A 25,806-nucleotide genomic window follows, 5' to 3' on the forward strand; every position below is an offset into this window, starting at 1 on the left:
CGGGTGATAAATATGATTGAAGAATCTTTTCAAAATCTAATCTCAATAGACCTCGATGATGCTGTTACGTATTCAGATTTTGATGGATAGATGCGCAGATCCCAAAAGGATTATTCCAGTGACAACATTCACGGCACAATGGGACAATTTATTGTCAAGCTAGCTTACTGCATCATGGTAAGCACTGAATAAGATACACTTGTTTTTTCCATAAGGGACAATAACACATCCAGCTTATTCAGGCTTCAATTAAGATGTATTCAATTTCTGCTGGGACCACGGATGGCTGAACACAGATATCAGCCCTTTTTTTCTATTCTAATGTGCATGTACAAGCCAGCTGCCCTTTACACGGACAATACAAATCGCTCTGAACAGATCCAAATCTAAATGTCACTGATGTCCCCTGTCATGTTTGGTAGCGCAATAACAAGAATTTGTGGATTTATATAACGCCTTTAACATCGTAAAAAACATCTCAAGGCACTTCACAGGAGTGTTATCAAACTAAATTTTGTACTGAGTCATTTACAGAGATATTAGAACCGATGTCCAAACACTGGGTCAAAGAACAAGGTTTTAACGAGCGCCTTAATGGAGGAGAGTGAACAGACAAGTGGAGAGGCTTAGGGAGAGAATCCAGAGCTTAGATCCTTGACAGCTGAAGGCACAGTTACCAATAATGGGTTTGTGTATTTACAAAATTGTCAAGGGCTTATATAGCGCCACTCGCATTGCAAAATGGCCCACGGCCATATCAGCCACAAATCTACATTGAGCCACATCGGGAGATATCAGGACAAGTGTTCAAATGTTTGATCAAAGAGGTAGGCTTTAAGGAGTATCTGAAAGGGAGAGAAAGGTAGAGATGGAGAGGTTTAGGGTGGGAATTCTACAGCTCAGGGCCAGGAGAGCTGAATGCACGAACATCAATGGAAAAAGGAAGAACATTAGGCCGTGTAAAATGGTCAGAGTTGGAGAAACCCAGAGATTATGGAGGATTGTGGGGAGGCTACTTAGATAAGGGCGAACATAGAACAGTAGCATAGTGGTTAGCACTATGTCTTCACAGCGCCAGGGTCCCAGGTTCGATTCCCTGCTTGGGTACCTGTGCACGTTCTCCCCGTGTCTCCGTGGGTTTCCTCCGGGTGCTCCGGTTTCCTCTCACAAATCCCGAAAGATGTACTGTTAGGTAATTTGGACATTCTGAATTCTCCCTCCGTGTACCCGAACAGGCACCGGAACATGGGGCGCGATTCTCCACTCCCACGCCGGTTGGGAGAATCGCCTGGGCCGCCAAAATTTCCCGGGACGCCGGTCCGATGCCCTCCCGCGATTCTACCAAGCGGCAGGAACGGCTCGGTCGGGTTTCGCCGGCCACAGGCCGGAGAATCGCCGGAGACACCGAAAATGGCAATTCTCCAGCACCCCTGCTATTCTGAGGCCAGGATGGGCCGAGCAGCCAGGCCAAAACGGCGGGTCCCCCCCCCCGCGCCATCCACACCTGGGGCGAAATTCTCCCGAAACGGCGCGATGTCCACCGACTGGCGCCCAAAACGGCCCCAATCAGACGGGCATCGCACCGCCCCAAAGGTGCGGAATGCTCCGCAACTTTGGGGGCCGAGCCCCAACATTGAGGGGCTAGGCCGACGCCGGAGGAATTTCCGTCCCGCCAGCTGGCGGAAACGGCCTTTGGTGTTTCCGCTGGCGCGGAAATGACATCTCGGGGCGGCGCATGCGCGGGAGCGTCAGCGGGAGGTACCTCAGATGTGGGGTGGCCCACGATCGGTGCCCACCGATCGTCGGGCCGTCCTCTCTGAAGGAGGACCTCCTTCCTCCCGCGGCCCCGCAAGATCCGTCAGACATCTTCTTGCAGGGCGGACTTAGAGAGGACGGCAACCATGCATGCGCGGGTTGGCGCCGGCCAACCTGCGCATGCGAGGATGACGCCCGTTATGCGGCGCCGGCCGCGTCATCTATGGGGCGCTGCTTTTACGCGGGTGACAAGGCATGGCACGTGGAGATGACGCGGCCCTGATCCTGGCCCATTGTCAGGGCCTGAATCGGTCGGGACCGGGGCCGTTTTGTGCCATTGTGAACCTCGACGGCGTTCACAACGGCGCAGCCACTTGAGCGCGGGAGTGGAGAATCCCGCCCCCTGGCGTCTAGGGGTTTTTTCACAGTAATTTCATTGCAGTGTTAATGTAAGCCAACTTGTGACAATAAGGATTATTCTTATTCTTATTGTTAACAAAGTCATGGGGAGATTTGAAAACAAAAAAGAGAATTTTAAAAATGAGCTGCGGAATTCTCCGTCAGCGAGATTCTCCAGTCTGCCAGCAGCACACTCAAGCCCGCGGATTTCCCGACGGCATAGGGTGGCCACAATGGGAAACCCCATTGGCGGCTGGCAGACCGGAGAATCCTGCCCAAGGTGTTCTGGGACTGGGGACCAATACAGGTGAACAAGCACAGAGGTGATGATGAGTGGGACTTGGTTCAAGTTAGAGTTTCACATCAAGTGTTTGGAAGACAGAGGATGGCCGGCTGAGCAAGACTACATTGGAATAGACAAATATGGTGCAACAGTATGGATGTGAGTTTTAGAAGCAGGCATTCTGCGGCAGGGGAGAGGATGGGCAATGTTAGGCAGGTAGAAGTAGGTGATCTTGCTGATGACGAGGGTATTGGGTCGGAGGCTCAGCTCAGGGTCACTTAGGATGCCTGGGTTGTGTACTGTCCAGTTCAGCTTCAGACAGTGACCTGGGAGGAGGGGGAAATCAATGGCTAGAGAACGGGGTTTGTGGCTGAATATAATGGCTTGAGTTAAAAACAATGTTGTCACAGTTCGCCATCTTTGTTTGGAAAGTTGAAGAGAACCCTTAAAAATAATGAACGGAATTGCCCTATCACGTCGGTGCTGGCTAATTGGAGTTGCATTATTCAGTCATGTAACTAGCCATCCTCAAACCCAACAGAACATCACTGAACAGCTCTAAGAATCCACATCACATTGTCTCACTTTCCCCTCACCGGTGCGCATCTCCACATAGAAAAGTCCCAGGAAACGGGAAATCAATGCATTGGAACAGCGCTTCAAATTAACCTTTCACTTGGCTGTTGGGCACATTGTGAGGTCAAGAAAGGTGCTATGTAAATGCACGTTGTTGTAATAAGCAATTTCAGCCATCTTCCTGTTTACTGAAGGAATATTGGGAGCAAAGCTTCACACAAGACCCTTGAATGGTTCTGAATCGTTCTTTTTTTGAGAATCCTTTCACTCTTGTAAGGGTTAAAACAATTCTTGCACACTGCCAATTAAGCCATGCAGAGCAGTTTGCTAACAGAAATGGAACATAGCATTAATCTCTGCATTACCCCAACTAGGTAGAGGCTCTCTACTCTGAGGTAATTACAAGCTTATCTTACATCCCTTACCAGTTCAGTTTGCAAGGTTTTCACTAAATTCTTTGCAGTCAGATTAGAGAATATATTACTGCAACTGACTGGGGAGGATCAAGCCAGTTTTTATTATCGGCACCGCCACAAGTGATAATTTAAACCAAAATGAAGAGGAACAACTCTGGCAGCTCCCTCTATGCTTCATCGAATTAAATTACTTTTATTTACTTTATGATGCATCAGCTCTGGGAGTGTGACTGATGAATACATTTCAGAAAGTACACCAAACATAACCAGTAACTGGCAGGGAATAGCTTTTAATGTGAAGACATCCTCTGCATAAAGAGAGTGGGCTGGATTTCTCCGGCCACTGCGATTCATTTTTCCCGCTGGCAGCGCGCCCCTGCCCACGGGTTTCCCAGCGGTGTGGGGTGGCTTCAATGGAAAATCCCATTAACAAGTGACGAGAGTATAGACTCCGACCGCCAGCGAATGGTGTGCCAGCGAGAAACAAGCGGCTGGGGGTCCAGAGAATCCAGGCCCAGCTAAACACCACCCCCTTGACAAAATATCAATAAACTGGAAACCCTCCAATCCCAAAACTGTACCTTGATCATTTTCAAGTAAGGGTATTAAGGTATAGAGAGCCAAAGTGAATCAATGAAGTTAGGGTATGGATCTAACGGAATTGTAAAACGGGCTTGAGGGGCTGAATGGCCTCCTCCAGTTCCTTACACACCCACAAGCTATTTGTTTAATTGATGTCAGGTAGAGTTTTTTAAAAATAAATTTAAGGTACCCAATTCTTTTTCTTCCAATTAAAGGCCAATTTAGCGTGGCCAATCCACCTACCCTGCACTTCTTTTTGGGTTGTGGGGGTGAGACCCACGCAGACATGGGGAGAATGCGCAAACTCCACACAGACAGTGACCCGGGGCCGGGATCGAACACGGGTCCTCGCCGCCGTGAGACAGCAGTGCTAACCACTGCGCCACCGTGTCACCCCCTGATGTCAGGTAGAGTTTTACACCGTTTTAGCGTTACTCTTTCTCATATTCTTTCCTTTCGATTTTTACGTACCATGCACTTAGCCTGAACACAAGGTTCACAGGCCAGCTGGCGCAATGCTGTCGCCAGCTCTGTCATCACCTCAAAAGGACGGCTCCCAAAGTAATTTGGAGGCCTGTTCCTCATTTTAATTTCCCATTCCCATGGGAAGCATCTATGTTTCTTTTGGCAACCGTCCTGAGACTGCCTGTATGCATGCAAGCCACGAGGCACCGAAACAACTCCACTGTCCTTGACTCAGCGCTAGCTGTCTCGTCTCTGGGCTGTGGGCTCAGCACTTTGTAGGACTGAGCAAACAACCCCAGGCTGACTCTCTGGCGCTGGACTGAGGATACGCTACCATTTAAGCGTGGCTGTGTTTCGAACAGGATGTCAAACCGAGCCCGTGCCTGCCATCTCGGGTGCTGCATGGGACCGAATGGCAGGGATGAGCAGGGTTTTTTTTGCCTGGTATGCCGGCCCATTGTTACCCCTCAACCAACACCACCACAACATGGTCATTGGCCAAATGCTGTTTGTGGGATCATACTGTGCTAAATGGCAGCCGCGTTTCCTGCATTACAGCAGTGGCCACACCGCACTTGGGAGACATCCTGACGTTGAGTTGAGGGGGGGGTGCTGTGTAAATGAGAGCCACCTTCCTCTCCTCCTTATCACAGACCAGTCAGTGTACCAAGTCGGAAAAACAAACAAATCAATCAGACAAATGGAATTGAGTTTCAGTTTCTGCATCACTGTACCTCCGTGTTCGTTTATCCAGTAAATAAACAGATTCATGGTCCCAGCTTCCGTTACATAGTGTTCATCTCCATAGAGCCATAAAACCTGCTGACATCCTGCAGCCACAGCCTCAGATTGCGCAGAAAGTGACGCTCCATAATTTCTAAAACAAGGGGGAATAAAGAGTTCTAATTAACCTTATTGCTTCAGAGTTTCTTCTTCTCACCTAAAGGTGGGTTATAAATAACAGGCCTTGGGTTTGAACCTGTTGCTAAACAGCTTCAGCTCGTTGGTGCGGGCAGTCAAGAGGGACAAGTCTGGTCACAGGCTCCATTCGCAAAGTGCAATGGGCTCCAGATGTCGCGAAGAATCATCAATACTGGATCAGCCAAAGTCATGTTGCTAACCTCCGAGCTATAAGATTGGGAGTCAAGTATCACCCAAGGGGTTGAGCAGCAGAAGGACTTGCATTTATATAGCGTTCTGCCCGACCACCAGATGTCTCAAAGAAGCTTGCAGCCAATGAAGTACTTTTTGACATTGGGAGAACTCCTCGGTCATCGAAATAGTGGCCGTAGGATCTTCTACATCCACCTGAACAGGCAGACAGGGCCCAGGTTTAATATCTCACCCAAAAGATAGCACCACCAACGGTGCAGCACTCCCTCAGTACTGCAATGGAGCGTTGACTTTGAATTTTGTGCGCAAGCCCTGGAGTGGGACTTGAACCTGGAACCTTGGTCAGGATTTATAGGATGGCGGGTTTCCCTCCCCCTCATCCGAAGAGTTGGCTGAGAACACATCCCCGCGGATAGTGCCTGCTGTACAGCCATTTCACACTCCAACAAGCGTTAATTGGCTGCAGGTAAGATTCTGCTCCTCTTTGGGAGCAAGTCGCGCCTCAGAGGGCTGCCAGCCAATCCAATAGGCTGGAAGCTCTCTAGTCCCGACAGTGTTACAAGCGGCAATGGAATGGACTGGGACTGCAGGCAGCACCCGGAGTCTCAGGCCCAGGATTCCAACACCAGGAAAGTCTTTTTGGGGGGTGGGTCTTAGGGCGAGTGGGGGAGGTGAGGCCCGGAGTGGGGGGGAGTGCAGGTGGGGGTGGTGTTGTTGAAGAGGTCGATGGGTGCGGGAGAGGATCTGCAGGGAGTGGACCATAATTTTGGAGTGGGGTGCCTGATGTTAAAACAAAACTGCTGATGGTGGCACCCGAAACACGAACCCAGTTTATTGTCAGGCTTCCCCCCTTCCCTGGAACCTGCCACCAGCCTGAAAATTGAGGCTGGGTGGAAAACGGCCCTTAAGTGGACAATAATTGGCTGCTTAAGGTCCTCAACTGAACGGAAGGTCAGGCGGCCCTGCCTAGGCCTCGCCCATCCAAATGTAAAATTGCGAGAGGTTAGGAGGTGCAGGTATCTGACGAGAAGACCATCCAAGATATTTTACGCTCATCCCCCCACCCCCCACCCCCTCCACAAACTCGCCAGTGGGGGACTGTAAAGTTTTGTCCCTTGTGAAGGCATCAGTGCTACCCTCTGAAACACAGCTGACAAAAATCAAGGCTGACAAGTCAGGGCAGTATTGAGGGAGTGCTGCAATGCCAGAGATGCTGTCATTCGGATGAGATATTCATTCAAGGCCTAATCAGTCCTGTCAGGCAGAGAAATTATTACAAATCGCTATTACAAAGAAGAGCAAGAGATCTTAATGCTCTAGTGCATGACTCACAGGGAGTTGGTATTTAAGTAATTAAGAAGGCTAATGGAACGCTATCCTTTATTACGAGAGGAATTGAACATAAAGGCAAGGATGTTATTCTTCAATTATACAGGACATTGGTGAGACCACATCTCGAATACTATTTGCAGTTTTGGTTCCTTGTTTAATGATGTAAATGCATTGGAGGCAGTTCAGAGGAGGTTTATTAGATTAATGCCTGGAATAAGCGGGTTGTCTTATAACGAAAGGCTGGAAAGGCTGCACTTGTTTCCACTGGAGTTTAGAGGAGTGAGGGGGTGATTTGATTGAAATATATAAGATCCTGAAGATGGACGTGGAAAGGACATTCCCCCTTGCGGGTGAGTCCAGAACTCAGGCACATTGTTTTAAAATTAGGGGTTATCCATGTAGGACAGAGATGAGGAGAATTGCTTTCTCTGAAGGTGGTTTAATTTTGGAACTCTCCGGCACAGAAGGTGGTGGAGGCTAGGGGGAGTCACTGAATATTTTTAAGGCAGGGGTAGATAGATTCTTGTTAGGCAAGGGGAATCAAAGGTTACGGGGGGTTAGTTTGGAATGTGGAACTCGAAACACAAATAGATCAGCCACGATCTTCTTGACTGGCGGAGCATGCCTGAGGGGCCGAATGGTCCACTTCTGTTCAATGTCTGTATATTTGTATGCTGTCCTTGGTGCTCTGGCCAATATTTAACACTCAACCAACATCACACAAAACAGATGATCTGATTGTTAACATCCTGTTATTTCGGGGAGTTTACTGTGTGCAAATTGGCTGCCGTATTTCCTACATTACAACGGTAACCATACCTCAAGAGTACTTCATTGACTGTAAATCGCTCTGAGACGAATAATGGCCTTGACACAAATGCCAGCCTTTTGTTTTACTGCAGGACAAGGTTGGTAAATGAGCCATAAAAATATTGATGGCAACCTCCCAGCGATGGAACCCAATGCTACTTCACACCAGCCTGGTTCACTGTTGGCAGTCTTGTTCATGGGTTGCACAATTGTGAAAATCTAGCCAACCAATTCACTGTGTCCTCTAAGTGCATTAATAGAATCTGGGCAGTGTTTGTACTCCACTCAAGTCTCCCATTCTGAATATCTCTTGCTCCCCAAATTCACTTCTCCCTCAATCCCCGCTGCTACCTGGAAGCTGTTTGCTTCGTTTGCAAAACCGAGCAGGATTTCTTCTTGCACCAGTATTCTGTCCAACATATTTACCTCCATCTTTGCAAAAAAAAGTTGCTCCATTTCATGTTTCATTTTGCTGTCCTTTAATGTTTAAAAGTAACTTGTGTTTACAGTCTGATAGGAGAAGTAACATTTATTTGGATTTATTTTTTTATTCGTTCATCCCTAATTGCCCTTGACAGGCAGTTAAGAGTCAACCACATTGCTGTAGGTCTGGAGTCACATATAGGCCAGACCAGGTAAGGATGGCAGATGGGGCAATTTAGCGTGCCCAATCCACCTTTGGGTCACATCTTTGGGTTGTGGGGGTGAAACCCACACAGACATGGGGAGAATGTGTAAACTCCACATGGACAGTGACCCAGGGCCGGGATTCGAACCCGGGTCCTCAGCGCCGTAGGCTACAGTGCTAACCACTGTGCCGCATGCTGCCCGCTAATTCCAGATTTTTATTGAATTCAAATTTCACCATTGGCAATGGCAGGATTTGAACCTAGGACCTCAGAGTACTATCGATCTCTGGATTACTAGTCCAGTGACAATACCACCATGTCACAGCCTCCCCTATTTGTGAAATCTTGCACAGGTTTTCAGTCTTCACTTGGCAAGGGACAAACACCCAAGTTAGACAATCTTTCCCCAAATGAGATTTGCTTATATTCCTTTGTTAACATGTGTGGCCCTTCTCTGCACCCTTTCCAATTCATTAATATCCTTCTCACAATGGGAAGATCAAAACTGCATGTCGTACTGCAGATGCAGTCACGCCAGGGTCAAACACAGCTTCCAACCTCCCCGAAATAAGGCAGTGGCTTCACACAAGGAATTGAAGGAATATATAAATTCCAATTCTCTTCCCACACCTAGTTGTTCAGAAAGAGTTAATGTTCCCCAGTGCTTAAGTTATAATTGCATCTTTAATTGTTTAAAAGACAATGGGCAGGATTCTCCATCAGCCGATGCCGGAATCGGGAAAATCGGTTTTGGCGTCAAAATTGTGGCAGGCACCAGTTTTACGCCAAATCGCAATTCTCCGTCGCCTCGACAATGACGTCAATGCGTTCGAGAACTCAAGCATATCATTAGCGGGCTTGACCCGGTATTCTCCAGCTTCTCCGCGATGCTCCGCCTCCACTGGGGCGAATTTCCGACGGCGAGGTTCACTTCTGCTTTTAAAAATTGTGAAGCAGGCGCCGTGGTTGCTGAGTGAGAGGAGGTACGGAAAGTGTTCAAGATCACCATAGTTTGCTGACAGTCGTGCAGCTGGTCGAAGGGCTTCTGCCAGGGCCGGGGGGAGTAGCGGGGGATGGCCAGGAGGTGGGCTGTCGGGTCAGGGTGGACGGACATGGAGCACAATTGTCGTGGCCTGCAGGCTGCCATGCAACTGCGCACGCCGCTAACTGCCCACTGTGAATTCAGGGCCACAGGTCGTATGGGTGTCCCCCCAGGCCAACCCCCCTAGGTGCCCACTGGGCCCAGCCGACCCGTCAGTGGGATGGGCGCACTCCAGCGCAACCAGTGCCATCTTGTTGGGTGGGATGAGTGTGTGTGGGGATTGTAATGTGTAAACGCAGCCGCAGCTTGTCAGCCTCCTGAGTGTTAATCACGGACCCGGCGAATCCCGCACCGTTTCTGATTGGAATCGATTGTGCTCCAAGTGGCGCTGGTGCTAGCCCCTCAACGGTCGCAGAATCAGTCCAGGTGCAGCGCGGCGCCAGTTTTGCTGTCGTGGAAATCCACGAATCCTGCCCCAGCATCAACACTTAGTCTCAGGAACGGAGAATTCCGCTGCACACTTATTGGGCGGGATTCTCCCCTACCCGGCGGGGCGGGCTGCACCTTCAGGGGCTAGGCTGGCGCCAGCCGGCGCAGAAGGGCTTGGCGCCGCGCCAACCGGCGGCGGAGTGTCTCTGCTGGCCGGCGCGAGTTGGTGCATGCGCGAGAGCACCAGCGTGTGCTGGCATCATCCCAGCGCATGCGCAGGGGGGTTCTTCTCCGCGCCGGCCATGGCGGAGGTTGACAGCAGGCGACACGGAGGGAAAGAGTGCCCCCACGGCACAGGCACATCTGCAGATCGCTGGGCCCCGATCGTGTGCCAGGCCATCGTGGGGGCCCCTCCGGAGCCAGATCCCCTGCCCCCCCCCCCGAGGACTCTGCAGGCCGCCCGTAGAGCCAGGTCCTGCTGGCACGGACCTGGTTTGATTTACAGCGGTGGGACTGACCGAAGACAGGTGGCCGCTGACCGGCACGCTGCGATTCCCACCCCCGCCGAAATCCTGGCGCCGGAGAATTCGGCAGCCGCCGAAAGGGCAGCGGGGCAGGATTCACCCCCCCCCCCGCCGATTCACCGACCCGGCGGGGGTTTGAGAACCCCGTCCAATGTTTGATAGACTGCACCGACATATAAAGAGGGCACAGATTGCACTGTGGTGTGTTGGAGAAGTGATTGCTGAACACAATCAACTTGGAGTCGAAGAAGTCAAGACATACTTTCTAGTTCTTGTGTGTTACCATCAAAGCTTAACAATGGTAGCATAGGATGTGTAACGCTTGGGAGTAACAATGGATGGGAAACTAAAATTTCTTCAGATGAAAGACCATGGGCGGGATTCTCTGCCGGCGAGATTCTCCGTTTTGACGGCGCTCTGGGTTTCCCGACGGTGTGGAGCTGCCCCACAATGGGAAACCCATTGACCGGCCAGTGTAATGGAGAATCCCGCCGGCGGGCCGGGGCAGGAATGTGGGGCGGCGGGGCGGAGAATCCAGCCCTGTATTCTGAGTTCTAACCTTGGAGAGTGATTTGGAAAGCAAATGGCTGAATCCAAGTGTAAAATATTGGTCTATGACTACCCACCATTCTTTGATGAGTGTCAGCCCTATGACCAATTGAAGACTGAAGTTACCATCTGGACATGGGTCACATCCTTCCCAAGTAAAAAAACAAGGAATGGCCTTGGCATTTTTATTACTTTACAAAAGCAAAATAAGACGTAAGATATTTTCCAAATTGGAGCCGGAGCATTTAAACTCAGATGAATGTTTTGATACTTTATTCACTTACAAAAAGGATGACTTATTAACTGCTAATGAGGCCTGGTCAGATTTTGACAAACTTAGAAAGTCAGAAGAATTCTCCATGGAAGAATATATAATGGAATTTAGCAGACTGCATACGAGGCTGCAAAAATTCCATCTAGAAATTCCTCAATCCGTGCTGGCGTTCAAGTTATTGGACCTTGCTAAATGCCCCGAGATGTCATTTCCGCGCCAGCTGGCGGGGCAACAAAGGCCGTTTCCGCCAGCTGGCGGGGCGGAAATCCCTCCGGCGTCGGCCTAGCCCCTCAATGTTGGGGCTCGGCCCCCAAAGATGCGGAGCATTCCGCACCTTTGGGGCGGCGCGATGCCCGTCTGATTGGCACCGTTTTGGGCGCCAGTCGGCGGACATCGCGCCGTTTTGGGAGAATTTCGCCCGTGGATAGGCTTCTGGGACGAAATTCTCCCCCAACGGCGGGATGCCCGCCGACTGGCGCCAAAGCCGGCGCAAATCAGACGGGCATCGCGCCGGCAAAAAGGTGCGGAAGTCTCCGCATCTTTGGCGGCCTAGCCCCAACATTGAGGGGCTAGGCCGACGCCGGAGGGATTTCCGCCCCGCCAGCTGGCGGAAATGGCGTTTGTTGCCCCGCCAGCTGGCGCGGAAATGCGGCGCATGCGCGGGAGCGTCAGCGGCCGCTGTCAGTTTCCCCGCGCATGCGCGGGAGCGTCAGCGGCCGCCGAAAGTTTCCCGCGCATGCGCAGTGGGGAGAGTCTCTTCCGCCTCCGCCATGGTGGAGGCCGTAGCGGAGGCGGAAGGGAAAGAGTGCCCCCACGGCACAGGCCCGCCCGCGGATCGGTGGGCCCCGATCGCGGGCCAGGCCACCGTGGGGGCACCCCCCGGGGTCGATCGCCCCGCGCCCCCCCCCAGGACCCCGGAGCCCGCCCACGCTGCCTGGTCCCGCCGGTAAATACCAGGTTTGATTTACGTCGGCGGGACAGGCAATTCCTGGGCGGGACTTCGGCCCATCCGGGCCGGAGAATCCAGCGGGGGGTCCCGCCAACCGGCGCGGCTGGATTCCCGCCCCCGCCCAATCTCCGGGAGCGGAGACTTCGGCGGGGGCGGGGGCGGGATTCACGGCGGCCAACGGCCATTCTCCAACCCGGCGGGGGGTCGGAGAATGACGCCCCTGGTTTTGACAGGAGTTAGATTTGCAGAAAGACAAACGCTGCTAGAACTATCAGAAGTTCTAGAAACATTTCTGGGCAAACATTCCTTCCTGGCAGCATCCATGACAAACATGGGCCGATCAGCAATAAGACAGACTATGGAAGACATGGGGGCGCGATTCTCCACTCCCACGCCGGTTGGGAGAATCGCCGGGGCCGCCAAAATTTCCGGGGCCGCAGGCCGGAGAATCGCCGGAGACACCCAAAATGGCGATTCTCCGGCACCCCCGCTATTCTGAGGCCCGGATGGGCCGAGCGGCCAGGCCAAAACGGCGGGTTCCCCCCGGCGCCGGACACACCTGGTCGCTGCAGTCGGTGCGTGAACGCTGGGGAGGCGGCCTGTGGGGGGGGGCGAGGGGGGATCCTGCACCGGGCTTCACCTGGAATGTGGGGTGGCCCGCGATCGGTGCCCACCGATCGTCGGGCCGTCCTCTCTGAAGGAGGACCTCCTTCCTTCCGCGGCCCCGCAAGATCCGTCCCCCACCTTCTTGCGGGGCGGATTTAGAGAGGACGGCAACCACGCATGCGCGGATGACGCCCGTTATGCGGCGCCGGACGCGTCATCTATGCGGCGCCGCTTTTACGCGGGCGACAAGGCCTGGCGCGTGTAGATGACGCGGCCCCGATCCTGGCCCATTGTCAGGGCCTGAATCGGTCGGGACTGGGGTCGTTCCGCACCGTCGTGAACCTCGACGGCGTTCACGACGGCGCGGCCACTTCGGCGTGGGAGTGGAGAATCCCGCCCATGGTTAATGGGGTGTGGAAAAACAGGCCACAAGCGACAATATGAAATAAGATCTATAACTAAAAATAACGAGGACTGCAATTTTATGGCAAGAGGAATGAATTGGGAAATTCCAACAGAAAAATGAACCCCAGAAATGCCCAAGGTGCGGTAAATCGATGTTTTAGGTGTGATTCAAAATTCCATTCTGCAATGAACTGTCCTAAGAAATATGATAGTGTGTTTGAAGCCAAACACGAGACAGAAGACTCAGAAGAAGAGTAAGAGATTGACCAAAGAGAAGGCATTATCTTAATAACAAGACATTTCAGCCTGGTGATGAAGATGTTGGTCGCAGAGTCATTCAACTGAGTCGTAGTGAGGGAGGCACGGTGGCACAGGAGTTAGCATTGTTGCCTCACTGCGCCGAGGACCCGGGTTCGGTCCTGGCCCCGGGTCACTGAACGTGTGGAGTTTGCACATTCTCCCCGTGTGTGCGTGGATCTCACCCCCACAAGCAAAGATTTTCAGGGCAGGTGGATTGGCCATACTAAATTGCCCCTTAATTGGAAAAATTAAAACAAAAAAAAAGTGTCATATTGGACAGCGGACGTACATCTACAGTATGTGGAATAGTCTGATTGAGGTGTTTCCTGAACTCTAGTTTTACTTTTAAGGAAATTAAGGAAGTACCGATAGCATCAGAGAACTGGGGCGAGATTCTCCGACCCCCCGCCGGGTCGGAGAATCGCCGGGGGTTGGCGTGAATCCCGCCCCCGCCGGTTGCCGAAGTCTCCGGCACCGGAGATTCGGCGGGGACGGGAATCGCGCCGCGCCGGTTGGCGGCCCCCCCCTCGCGCGATTCTCCGGCCCGGATGGGCCGAAGTCCCGCCGCTAAAATGCCTGTCCCGCCGGCGTAAATTAAACCGCCTTTTGAACGGCGGGACAAGGCGGCGCGGGCGGGCTCCGGGGTCCTGGGGGGGGCACGGGGCGATCTGGCCCCGGGGGGTGCCCCCACGTTGGCCTGGCCCGCGATCGGGGCCCACCGATCCGCGGGCGGGCCTCTGCCGTGAGGGCACTCTTTCCCTTCCGCCTCTGCCACAGTCTCCACCATGGCGGAGGCGGAAGAGACTCCCTCAACTGCGCATGCGCGGGAATGCCGTCAGTGGCCGCTGCCGCTCCCGCGCATGCGCCGCCCGGAGATGTCATTTCCGCGCCAGCTGGCGGGGCACCAAAGGCCTTTTACACCAGCTGGCGGGGCGGAAATTCGTCCGGCGCCGACCTAGCCCCTTAAGTTTGGGGCTCGGCCCCCCAAAGATGCGGAGCATTCCGCACCTTTGGGGCGGCGCATTGCCCATCTGATTTGCGCCGTTTTGGGCGCCAGTCGGCGGACATTGCGCGTTTCCGGAGAATTTCGCCCCTGGGGTCTAGAAAACATAAAGTTGATGGTGTTAAAGTTGCATCAGCAATTTGCCCATCCGTCTTCCCAAAGACTGAAAATTTTGCTCAGGGATGCAAGTGTAAGAACAGAAAAACGATTGATGTGATATATGTAAGAAATATAGAAGAACACCATCGCGACCCATAGTGAATATGCCTTAGCGAGAGATGTTAATGAAGTTGTGTTTTATGGATTTTAAGGTGTGGGATGAAGAAAAGAACATTTTAAATTTACACTTTGTCGACTTGGAAACTAGGTTTAGTCTGTCGACGATTATATATGGTAAAGAAAATAATTGTGGAATAGATAATGGAGAAATGTAAAGGGACAGGACTGGAGCTACTGGCAAAGTTCCTCACTGATGATGGTGGGGGGAATTCACGAATGGTGAATTTCTGGATATGTGTGAGAACATGAAAATAACAACTATGAATACCGCTGCAGACCTAGAGTGTCACCTAGACAATCAGCGGGTTTCTCCATCCTGCCAGTTGGCCAATGGGGTTTCCCATTGTGTGCAGCCCCACGCCATCGGGAAATCCACGGGCGTGAGTGCATTGTCGGCAAAACGGAGGATCCCGTCGACGGAGAATCCAGCTAAATAAGTCCTTTTGGGAGAAAATCCACTGAGCGAACATCATCAATGAAAAGAGACTACAAATTGACATAACCAGCGCAAAGCGGATACTAGAGAACAAGGAAATTGACCAGATCTAATGGGTTGACAGCAGTCACCAATTATCTGACAAAAAAGTGGCTAGTTCTAAGATGTTTTTAGAAATTGTTGAAGAGAGGCATCTGTTCCTGTCTGGAATAGAATGTGAGAGTGGATTTTTTTTTATTTAAGAAGGGAGAAGAGGGTGCACTTATTGTAGAAAAGATAATACATATATTTGTGTGAATGTAATTTACGTCAAAGGTTATTTTTTTTCTTGAAGAGGGGTAATCTGTTAGGAAAGGGTTAATGTTCCCCAGTGCTTAATTTAGAATTGGAGCTTTAATTTTTAATAGACCGGGTTTATTGTTTGATAGACTGCAGATATATATATCTATAAAGGGGATTCAGGAAGCACTGTGGTATATTGGAGAAGTGATTGTTGAACACCATAAACTTGGGAGTCGAAAAAGTCAATACTTGTTTTCTAGCTCTTGTTATAGTGTTACCATCAGAGATTAACACTAGTGGTGTACTAAGGCAGACTTCTGTCTGTTTCCATAGTTAGTTTTTTCTGGAACAGATTGCAAATCTGTCGCCAGAGGTTTATAGCTTGAGGGACGCCACTCCACATCGAGCATCGCCAACCAGAAGTCTCTCCCACTCTTACCGCCAGCCACTGGCGTGTTTGGAAGGATTTGCGGGTTAACACTCAATCTGTTTGGTTGCGTTACGAATGCACCTTCCTTGACCATCATGTCCTGGGGTGTGACTCGAACCCAGAGGCAGAGATGCCACCCATTGTGCCATAAGACCTCCGAATATATAAATCCAGGCTTATAATATAGAATAACAATGCCAGCATGCTTGATGTCGGCTGTGCTGTATTTCCGATGAGATGATAAACCAAATTCCTGTCTTCTTGTTGAAGTACAGATAAGGAGCGGGATTCTCCGAAAATGAGGCTATGTCCGCACGCCGGCGGGAAAACCAGTGCCAACCACTCCGGCATCAACAGCCCCCGAAAGTGAGGAATTCTCCAATTTTCCGGGGGCTAGGTTGACGCCGGAGTGGTTGGCGCTGGCATATTTCCGCGCATGCACAGACCGGCCGGTGTATTTCCGCGCATGCTTCTCAATATGGCGGAGCCCTACAGGGGCCTGGCACGGAGGAAAGAAGGCCCCCCATGGAACCAGCCCGCCCGCAGATTGGTAGGCCCCGATCGCGGGCCAGGCCACCGTGGGGGGCCCTCCCCCGGGGTCGGATCCCCCCGCGTCCCCCCAGGACCACCCCCGCACACTTACCTGCCAGGCCCCGCTGTGCATGAGGTGAGTAATCCATGCCGGCGTGTCTGGCCAAAACTTTATGGCGACTCGGCCCATCGGGACCCAGAAAATCGCCAGGGGTCCGCTGGCAATGGCCCCCGACAGGTGTGGCAGGAATCCTGCCGACCCCCGAAAAATGGCATCAGAGAATAGGGCAGCTGGCGTCGGGGCGGGATTCGCGCCTCCCCCCAGGATTCTCCGACCCGGTGCAGGGTCGGAGAATCCTGGCCAAGACATCCCACAACACTAAGCCAAGAAGAGCAGGAAAGTTCTCCCAGTTTCCTGATCGCTCTCGCTCTCCCTATTCACCCCCCTCTCTCCCATTGCCTAGTTTAAGTAACTCTTCTCATCCAATATCAATTGTGCTTTTGAGGGAAACCAAACGGAGAGAAACAAAGAGGTATGCCCAAGTTCTCCCAAAAGAAATACAGTTTATTCCGAAAAGGAAAACTGCTCATGCTTCTCACTAAAGTAAATTACACAGGGAGGAGGATATAGTAAAGGAATCAGGGCCAGACGTGCTAATTGGGCCAAGCAATTAACTTCAAATTTAACAAGTGTCGCATCAATTAAAGGAAAATTCACACATTGAGAGGTGTTGAAAGTTTAAACCGAATGTATGAAATTCCTTTACTGCGTCGAGACAAATGAAGTTTTCTACTGACCCTTTCTACGGAGTCCAAATATGACCTCGTCACATCACTGTCACAGTGGAGTCATTCTCTGGTTCCCGATGAAAACTCACAGTCATAATGCCATTTTAAATATTAGCTGATGAGGGAGCTGTGCTAATTAAGCAACGTCTGCACATGCAAATTTTCTCTTTTCCCCCCAACCAAAGAAAAGTCTGTCTTGACGAAACATCGGCAGTATATTCATTAAGGACAGCATGCCAAATCTTTGAGTGCGGCGGAGGAGTTTAGCTCGCGAAGTGCTGTCAGGTTGAGAAGTCTCAAATGGCTCTTATTCACAACAGCCGTCAGCTCTGAGGGGCAGAATTTCTAGTTCATCACTTCAGCTACAGTAGCTCCCTCTCCTCCCTGCCACCACATGTCTCTTTCTCTCCCCCTTTTGCTCAAAATGGCCTCTCTCTCTCCCCCACAATGGTGTTTCATTTACCCACTTTCCCCCCTCAACAGTGTCTCCCATGCTTCCATGCTACACTGCATTTCAAAACACTCCTTTTTCAGCGTATGCCCTTATAAATACATAATGTTGGAACCTTTCCACAGAGCAAGAGGAGGCCATTCATACTTGCGGCATCATTGAGTTAAATTGTGGGTGAACTGTATCTCCATTTATCCACCTCAGTTCCATAACCCAAAATACCCGTGGGCAACAAAAATCCCCACACCTCCATCCTATTCCCCATAACCCCACCTAACCTTTTCTTTGGATACTAAGGGCAATTTAGCATAGCCAATCCACCTGACCTGCACATCTTTTGACTGTGGGAGGAAACCGGGGCACCCAGAGGAAACACACGCAGACATGGGGAGAACGTGGGGAGAACGTGCAAACTCCACACCGACAGTGACCCAAGCCGGGAATCGAACCTGGGACCCTGGAGCTGTGAAGCAACTGTGATAACCCTATGCTACTTGCTGCCCATCACCAAAATCTGGCGATAATACAGTTGGTCTCCTCATCCAAGTGACTAATTTAGATTGTAATCCGCAGCACTGACCTACTAGTTACAGTTTACCAATCTGAAAATAATCCATTTATCCCGACTCTCTGTTTCCTGTCAGTTAGCCAATCCTCTATCCACACAAATATGCCACCCCCAACACTATAAGCTCCTTCACTGTGCAGTAATCTTCTATGCGGCACTTTACCAATCACCTTTTGGAAATCCAAATACACAGCGACTGGTTCCTCTTCATCATCCCCTGCCTGTTACATCCTCAAAGACAATAAATTTGTCAAACCTGATTTCCCTTTCACAAAACCATGTTGTTTTTTTTAATTTTAGAGTACCCAATTCATTTTTTCCAATTAAAGGGCAATTTAGCGTGGCCAATCCACCCAGCTTGCACATTTTTGAATTGTGGGGGCAAAACCCACGCAAACACGGGGAGAATGTGCAAACTCCACACAGACAGTGACCCAGAGCCGGGATCGAACCTGGGACCTCAGCGCCGTGAGGCTGCAGTGCTAACCCACTGCGCCACCGTGCTGCCCCACAAAACCTCTGCCCGAATGTATGGTGATTTTCAAACTGTCCTGCCACCTTCTTAATAATGGATTCAACCTTTCCAGAATCCAGGGAATTTTAGAAGATTACAATCAATGCATCCACGATCTCTGCAAACCACTTATTTTAAGACCCTAGGATGTAGGCCACCAGATCCAGGGGGTTTGTCAGTCTTTATTTAGTCCCACTAGATTTCTTTGTACCTTTTCTGAATGTTTTAAGAATTTATAGAATTTATAGTGCAGAAGGAGGCCATTTGGCCCATCGAGTCTGCACTGGCTCTTGGAAAGAGCACCCTACCCAAGGTCCACACCTCCACCGTATCCCCATAACCCAGTAACCCCACCCAACACAAAGGGCAATTTTGGACACTAGGGGCAATTTATCATGGCCAATCCACCTAACCTGCACATCTTTGGACTGATCTTTCCACAAAGTGGGGGAAAGATCTTCCCCCACTTTAATTCTCGCCTTGATACTATTCATTGGACCTTTTTTATGTCTTCGAGTGTGAAGACAGACACCAAATATTTGTTCAAAGGTAGGTGGGAATCCAAACCCCACCTCTCCTGAAGGTGTATTTTGAAACGGGAAATAATTAAATAGTATCAGGACTTCAACTAGAACTCTATACTTTGTGACCTTCACTCAGTCAAACCACATTCCCACTTCTCAACAGATGGTTGAGCATCACTTCATGTTGGGGGCTAGCCCATCCAGTGCAGTATCGAGGGAGTTTTCTCCTGCCTTGTCACCTAAAGAGCCAGCATTCCCACCCATACTGGCGGCAGTTAACGGGGAGACATTGGCCGACTCAGGGCAAGACTACTGCCCCCATCCAGGGAGGAAGCCCCGCCTTGGAGGGATGCCTGCCAATCTGATTGGCCGGGTGCTCTGTTCCCTCAGCAGCAACAGGTTCAAGCTATTGCCACTGTCGGGAGAGAGGCGGATTAGTGCAATACCTTGGGGGGGGGGGGGGGGGGGGGGGGTTGTCACTAATGGGCACAGAGTGCTTGCAAAGGACATGCACCACCCTCACACCCCACTGCCCGACAACAGCCCACCCAGCTAAAGTTGACGGCTTCCCACATACCGTGTAATTGGCGTCCCGTAGATTGGGAGACAGGTTGGGGTGGGCAAGATGGCGATGGAAGGCCACCTGCTGGATATTACGAGCCCCAACCGCCTTCAAACCCACCCAGCAAGTCATTATTACACCGTTGTGTGTGGGAGCTTGTTATGCGTAACCTACAACAGTGACAAGACATTATAAAGCACTTCACTGGATAGAGTGCTCTGGGATGTTCTGAGGTTGTGGAAAGAGCTGTTTGTTTGCTGGCTGTTTGTTTCCAGCAGGGTTCCTGGTGATTAAGGTACGTACCCTCCGACTTTGCAGTCTCCCGTTCCTCCTTTCCAGGCTCGGACATACCTCGGATCTGCCCAAAGGGACACTGGAGAAAAACTCCCCGTTGAGAAATAAGGACCCACTGGACTGAGGATGACGTAGAGCAAGGCTTTGGTCGTGATCTTCACCCCGAGGGAAGGCTGTGATTCAAATCGGAAGGTTAGTCCACATCAAAAGGAGTGACAAACATAGTACTCAGCGGAAGTCTAACTTCCTCCATCAATTCCCGGTCAATAATCCAGAGTTGTCAATCCTGCTATCCTCGACGCCAGCCCACGCGTTCCCACAAGCCTTGTGCCTTCCCATTCTGAAGTTAACAGAAGTTGGGGCAGAATGAAGCACATTCACAGCATAAGCTCCCCCCCCCCCCAATCCCACACTGTAAAATGGGAGACAGGTTGGGTGTGGGTAAGTTGGTGCAGGAAGGCCACCAGCTGGATATCACGAGCCCAGTCACCTATAAACCCACCCAGCCAGTCATTATTACAACACTGTTTGTGGGAGGATTCTCCTGGTGGCTTTGGCAGGAAACTGTGACAAGCCCAACTCCCACGAGACAAATAATGAGGGCAATCAAAAAGAATGGAGCATCCCTGACGATCACAGCAGACAGCAACACTCTGAAGTGCCTTAATTGACACTGGAAACAGGACTTCCCCCTCACCAGGCAGAGGTTCTGTCCAAGAGAGTGACTGACCAATCTGATTGGTAACCATTCCTGTAGTCACAGCGGTATCCAGGGCTGGGACTGCAACTGGCCCCCAGATTTCAAGCCCCAGAGTTCAGGAGCAGGTAAATTGGGAGGGGATCTCATAGCGGAGAGGGGAGGAGAAGCCTCGCAAGGTGTAGGGTGTCGAAATGAAGTTGCTAGGGAGAGAGCACATACAGGATGTAGGGTAGCAGATCAAGGGATGTTGCGCAACGTAGGATGAGCAAGGCAAAATACACATCAACCTGCACAAACACAGACCCAAAACAGATACATCCGAACAAACATAAAGCCCAACACAAGCACACACACCCCAAAACACAAACACGCAGGCATCCCCGCACAAAGCACCCCAAAACATAAACACACGCATCCCCGCACAAACACATACACCCCAAAATACAAACACACACAACTCTGTACAAATACACACAACCCCGCACAAACACACACACCCTCACAAACACACACACCCTTGCAAATAACAACCCCCCCACATACACACACCGATCACACATACCCACATGCCCCCCACACACACCACCCTGCACAAAAACACTCCTCCCCACACATATCCCTGAACAAACACCCCCACTCCCACACAAACCCCCCCCCCACACAAACACACATACCCCAAAGCCAAACACACACTCACACCCCAAAACACAAAAACAGATATACCCCAAAACACAAACAACGCTATACAAACACACACATCCGCACAAACACACACCCCAAAACACAAAGACACACACCCTTGCACAAACATACACACACCCTCACATACATGCACACACACCCTCACAAACACACAAAAACACCCCCACACAGACACAACATCCCCACACACCCCATTTATACACGCCCCCACACACATCCACGACACACACACACCCCCCCCCCACACACACCATCTCCATACAAACACACACCCCACACAAGCACACACACACCCCAAAACACAAACCCCCCCCAAAACACAAACACACACATCCCGGCACAACCACCCCAAAACACAAACTAAACACATACACCCCCACAGCAATACAGCCCCTCCCACACAAACACGTGGGGCGAAATTCTTCGGAAACGGCGCGATGTCCGCCGACTGGCGCCCAAAACGGCGCAAGTCAGACGGGCATCACGCCGCCCCAAAGGTGCGGAACATTGAGGGGCTAGGCCGGCGCCGGACGAATTTCCACCCCGCCAGCTGGCGGAAAAGGCCTTTGGTGCCCCGCCAGCTGACGCGGAAATGACATCTCCGGGCGGCGCATGCGCGGGAGCGTCCATGGTGGAGACCGTGGCGGAGGCGGAAGGGAAAGAGTGCCCCCACGGCACAGGCCCGCCCGCGGATCGGTGGGCCCCGATCGCGGGCCAGGCCACCATGGGGGCACCCCCCGGGGCCAGATCGCCCCGCGACCCCTCCAGGATCCCGGAGCCCGCCCACGCCGCCTTGTCCCGCTGGTAAGGTAGGTGATTTAATTTACGCCGGCGGGACAGGCATTTTAGCGGCGCGACTTCGGCCCATCCGGGCCGGAGGATCGAGCAGGGGGGCCCGCCAACCGGCGCAGCGCGATTCCCGCCCCCGCCGAATATCCGGTGCGGGAGACTTCGGCAACCAGCGGGGGCGGGATTCACGCCAGCCCCCGGCGATTCTCCGACTCGGCGGGGGGTCGGAGAATTGCGCAGTGAAACCCCAGCCAAACACCTGCACCTGGCATGAGCACAAACCCACACCCTCGCACAAACATACACATCTCCACACAAACACACACACCCGAGCACAAGCACACACACGCCCACGCACCTCTGCACAAACACATCCCCACACAAACACACACATCCCCACACGAACACACACACTCTAAAACCAAATACACGCCCTCACACACACTCCCCAAACCACAAACGCACACTGCCCAACACAAACACATGCACTCCCACACAAACACCCCCCCAGACACACACCTCCCCACACACACACCCCACACACATACACCAGCCCGCACAAACTACACCCCCCACACATCCCTGAAGAAACACACGCACCCCCACACAAACACAAACACCAAAACACAAACACACACACACACACCCCAAAACGCAAACACACACCCACCCCAAAACATCCCCGCACAAACACACACATCCCCACACAAACCCCCCCAAAACACACACACCCAATACACAAACACACATACCCACACACAAACACACTCACCGACAAATACAAACACAAACACATACATCCCAAAACACAAACACACACACCCACCACAAACACATGCATTCCCACACAAACACACACATCCCCCTATAAAAACACACACACCCACCACAAGCACATGCATTCCCACACAAACACACACATCCCCCTATACAAACACACACAACAGGCAAACACACACATCCCCACACAAATACACCCCCCTACACAAACATACAAAACCCTGCACAAACGCACTCCCCAATACGCAAACACATCCCCACACAAAAACACAAATCCCAACCCAAACACTCACACCACACAAACATACACACACCAACACAAACCCCAACACAAACACTCACACACACCAACACAAAACCACACTCTCCAAAGCAAACCATAACAGACACACACCCCAACACGTACACACCCCAATATGTGCAACACCCTAACACACATAAGGACGATAAGGGAATAGTGTAGATGGGCTTTAGGGTGGTTTCACAGGTCGGCTCAACATCGAGGGCCGAAGGGCCTGTACTGCGCTGTAATGTTCTATGTTCTACACACATACACCAACGCACAAGCTACACACACTGTAATGAGTACACACATATACATCTGACACACACACACAACCAGATGTCCTCACCTCTGTTCCAATTAAGACCGGGCGAATGTAGAGACTGGCAGATTTGGAGTAAGGCACCCATTCTCTGTCTACCGCCACCAGCTTTTTGATGCAATCCAACATTTCCTTGGGATCAAAACTCTGATAATGGAAAGATATTTCCAGACAACATTCATTTGGTGTATGAATTAAGCATGAAAAAAAATCATTGAAACTAATCAATTGACTGCCAAAAAATATTAATGTTCAATATAAATGGAAGGCTCATCAATCTTACTAAAGATTACTTCAAAGAATGGACAGATTGACTGAAACTACTGGAGTTGACATTCACCTCTTCAAGTAGTCTTGTTTATGATCTAAAAACCTCTTGTGGAGAAGAGGTTGTCTCAAATGGTGACCGATCAGGCTGAATGGCCTGCCTTTGTGGTGTAAATTAGATGTGATTTAATGCTCCAATCTTAAATAAGAAGTTGGGTGGGGTGGGTGTCATGTGAGTGTACCTTTAAGAAATGAACGTTGAAGCAATGTACCTTTAAGAAAAAAGTTATGTCAGAGAGTGGGTGGAGCTGAGCTCAGTTCAGCCATTTTGGAGGTTTCAGTTTTGCTGAGAGCAGCTAAAAAGTGCCTGGCTAGTTTTGCTGAGAGCAGTTTACAAGTGCCTGGCTGTTTTTGCTGTGAGCTGCTTAAAAGGAGAAAGCCAGTTTGAGACAGCAGCTTGAGAAGTTCTGGTTTGCTGTGATCTGCTTGAAGGGAGAAAGCCAGGTTTGAGAAAGCAGCCTGGGTGTGTCTGTGTGTTTCCAGAGAGCTGCAGGAAGAAAAAGCAAGGTGCTGGAGCTGAAGTCAACCAAGCTGATATATCTCTGCCATAAAACAGAAAATATATATTAACTGTGACCTTGTGTGTTACTGTTTTGAAGGTTTGAAGCCTTTTGGATGTTTGAAGGAACATTTTGAAGGATGTTCGGGGTTAGCTTTGAAGTAAGGGGTGTTTAGAGATCCAATGTTTATTTAATAGGTTAATTTGAATTCATGGAATAAACATTGTTATGTGTTAAAAACCACATGTCCATAATTGTAATATCACACCTGGGGAACAAGCCGCGTGCTTCAAAAGCAACAATCTATTAAAGGGAGAGGTTGGTTGAACTCCATGATACATTTTGGGGTTCTGAAAATACCTCGCCCATAACAAGGGGGAAATCTAAACAAGATGTATAAAATGAGAAAGGGATTTGATAGGTTAGATATGGAGAACCTTTTTCCCCAAATGGGGAGTCCAGAACAAGGAGGTGTGTGAGTGCTCGCCTGGAGGTCTCCGGTGCCGCCTTAGGCTGTGGCCTGGTTTGGGGGCCTGATGGAATTTCAGTACCTGGAGAAGATCAAGTACGTGATGTGGGGGGTCGGTGAACAGGTTTTACTCAAGGCGGCAGCCGTTCATTGCCTTTTTCAGGGAGCTGGTTACCATCAGCTGGGGGGGGGGGCATTGGTCAGTCTATTAGGCTCCCTTCTTTGTGGGGGGGGGGGGGTCTTGGGAGTTTGGGGGAGTAGTCTTAGTTTTAAACTGGCCTCGGTTGGGTTGTATTGAGGTTTTTTTTGTAATAATTAAAATTTTGTTTCAATAAAGATATTTATTCAAAAAATCACTGCCCAAACAAACAGAAAGGGTCTGTGCACTGGAGAAAGCTATCCGTGTGCGGCAACAGAATTTGACGGGGAAAGCCTCGCTCTCCCATCTACTCACAGGTAAACAAGCTCTACGGGCAGATCGCAGCATCCTCTCCATGTTCAGCATGGGTCTGAACAGGCGAATCTTATTGTCCATTCCTCGATAGGCTTTCAGCCCTTCAAATAACTGCGGAGAAACATCAGATGAAATGAGAAGCCATCTACTGTAACCTTTTCAGGTAATTCCATGGCTGTTTGGTAAAAAGAAAGTCTGGTTGATTTTAAGTTATTTTTGAATCCCGCCTCTAAGGCCTATCATTTCTAGTCTGTATCATTCCAATTTCTAGTCTACAGTGCACTGTGATGAAGGTAGAATTTCAGATATGGTATTACATGTAATTTGTGCAGTAAAAGGGTTGAAAGCCTGGGTTAGTGTGTGACTGCTGCTTTCATGT

General features: G+C 50.8%; 1 protein-coding gene across 2 annotated transcripts in view; it reads right to left on the reverse strand.

Moving 5' to 3' along the window:
• bcat1 (branched chain amino-acid transaminase 1, cytosolic) overlaps positions 1-25,806 on the reverse strand; it is a 118,290-nt gene that overhangs the window by 25,312 nt on the left and 67,172 nt on the right. Inside the window, exons 4-7 of one of the 2 annotated variants that reach the window (XM_072471819.1) lie at positions 25,428-25,538; positions 23,705-23,824; positions 20,159-20,274; positions 5,211-5,353 (exon numbers count right to left, since the gene is read on the reverse strand). In XM_072471819.1, coding sequence (XP_072327920.1) covers positions 5,211-5,353; positions 20,159-20,274; positions 23,705-23,824; positions 25,428-25,538 — 490 coding nt within the window. Of the gene's footprint in view, positions 1-5,210; positions 5,354-20,110; positions 20,275-23,704; positions 23,825-25,427; positions 25,539-25,806 lie in introns of both variants that reach the window. The other variant, XM_072471818.1, reaches the window with a different exon arrangement.

The sequence above is a fragment of the Scyliorhinus torazame genome, chromosome 13, assembly GCF_047496885.1.
Source record: "Scyliorhinus torazame isolate Kashiwa2021f chromosome 13, sScyTor2.1, whole genome shotgun sequence".
Lineage (NCBI taxonomy): Eukaryota > Metazoa > Chordata > Chondrichthyes > Carcharhiniformes > Scyliorhinidae > Scyliorhinus > Scyliorhinus torazame.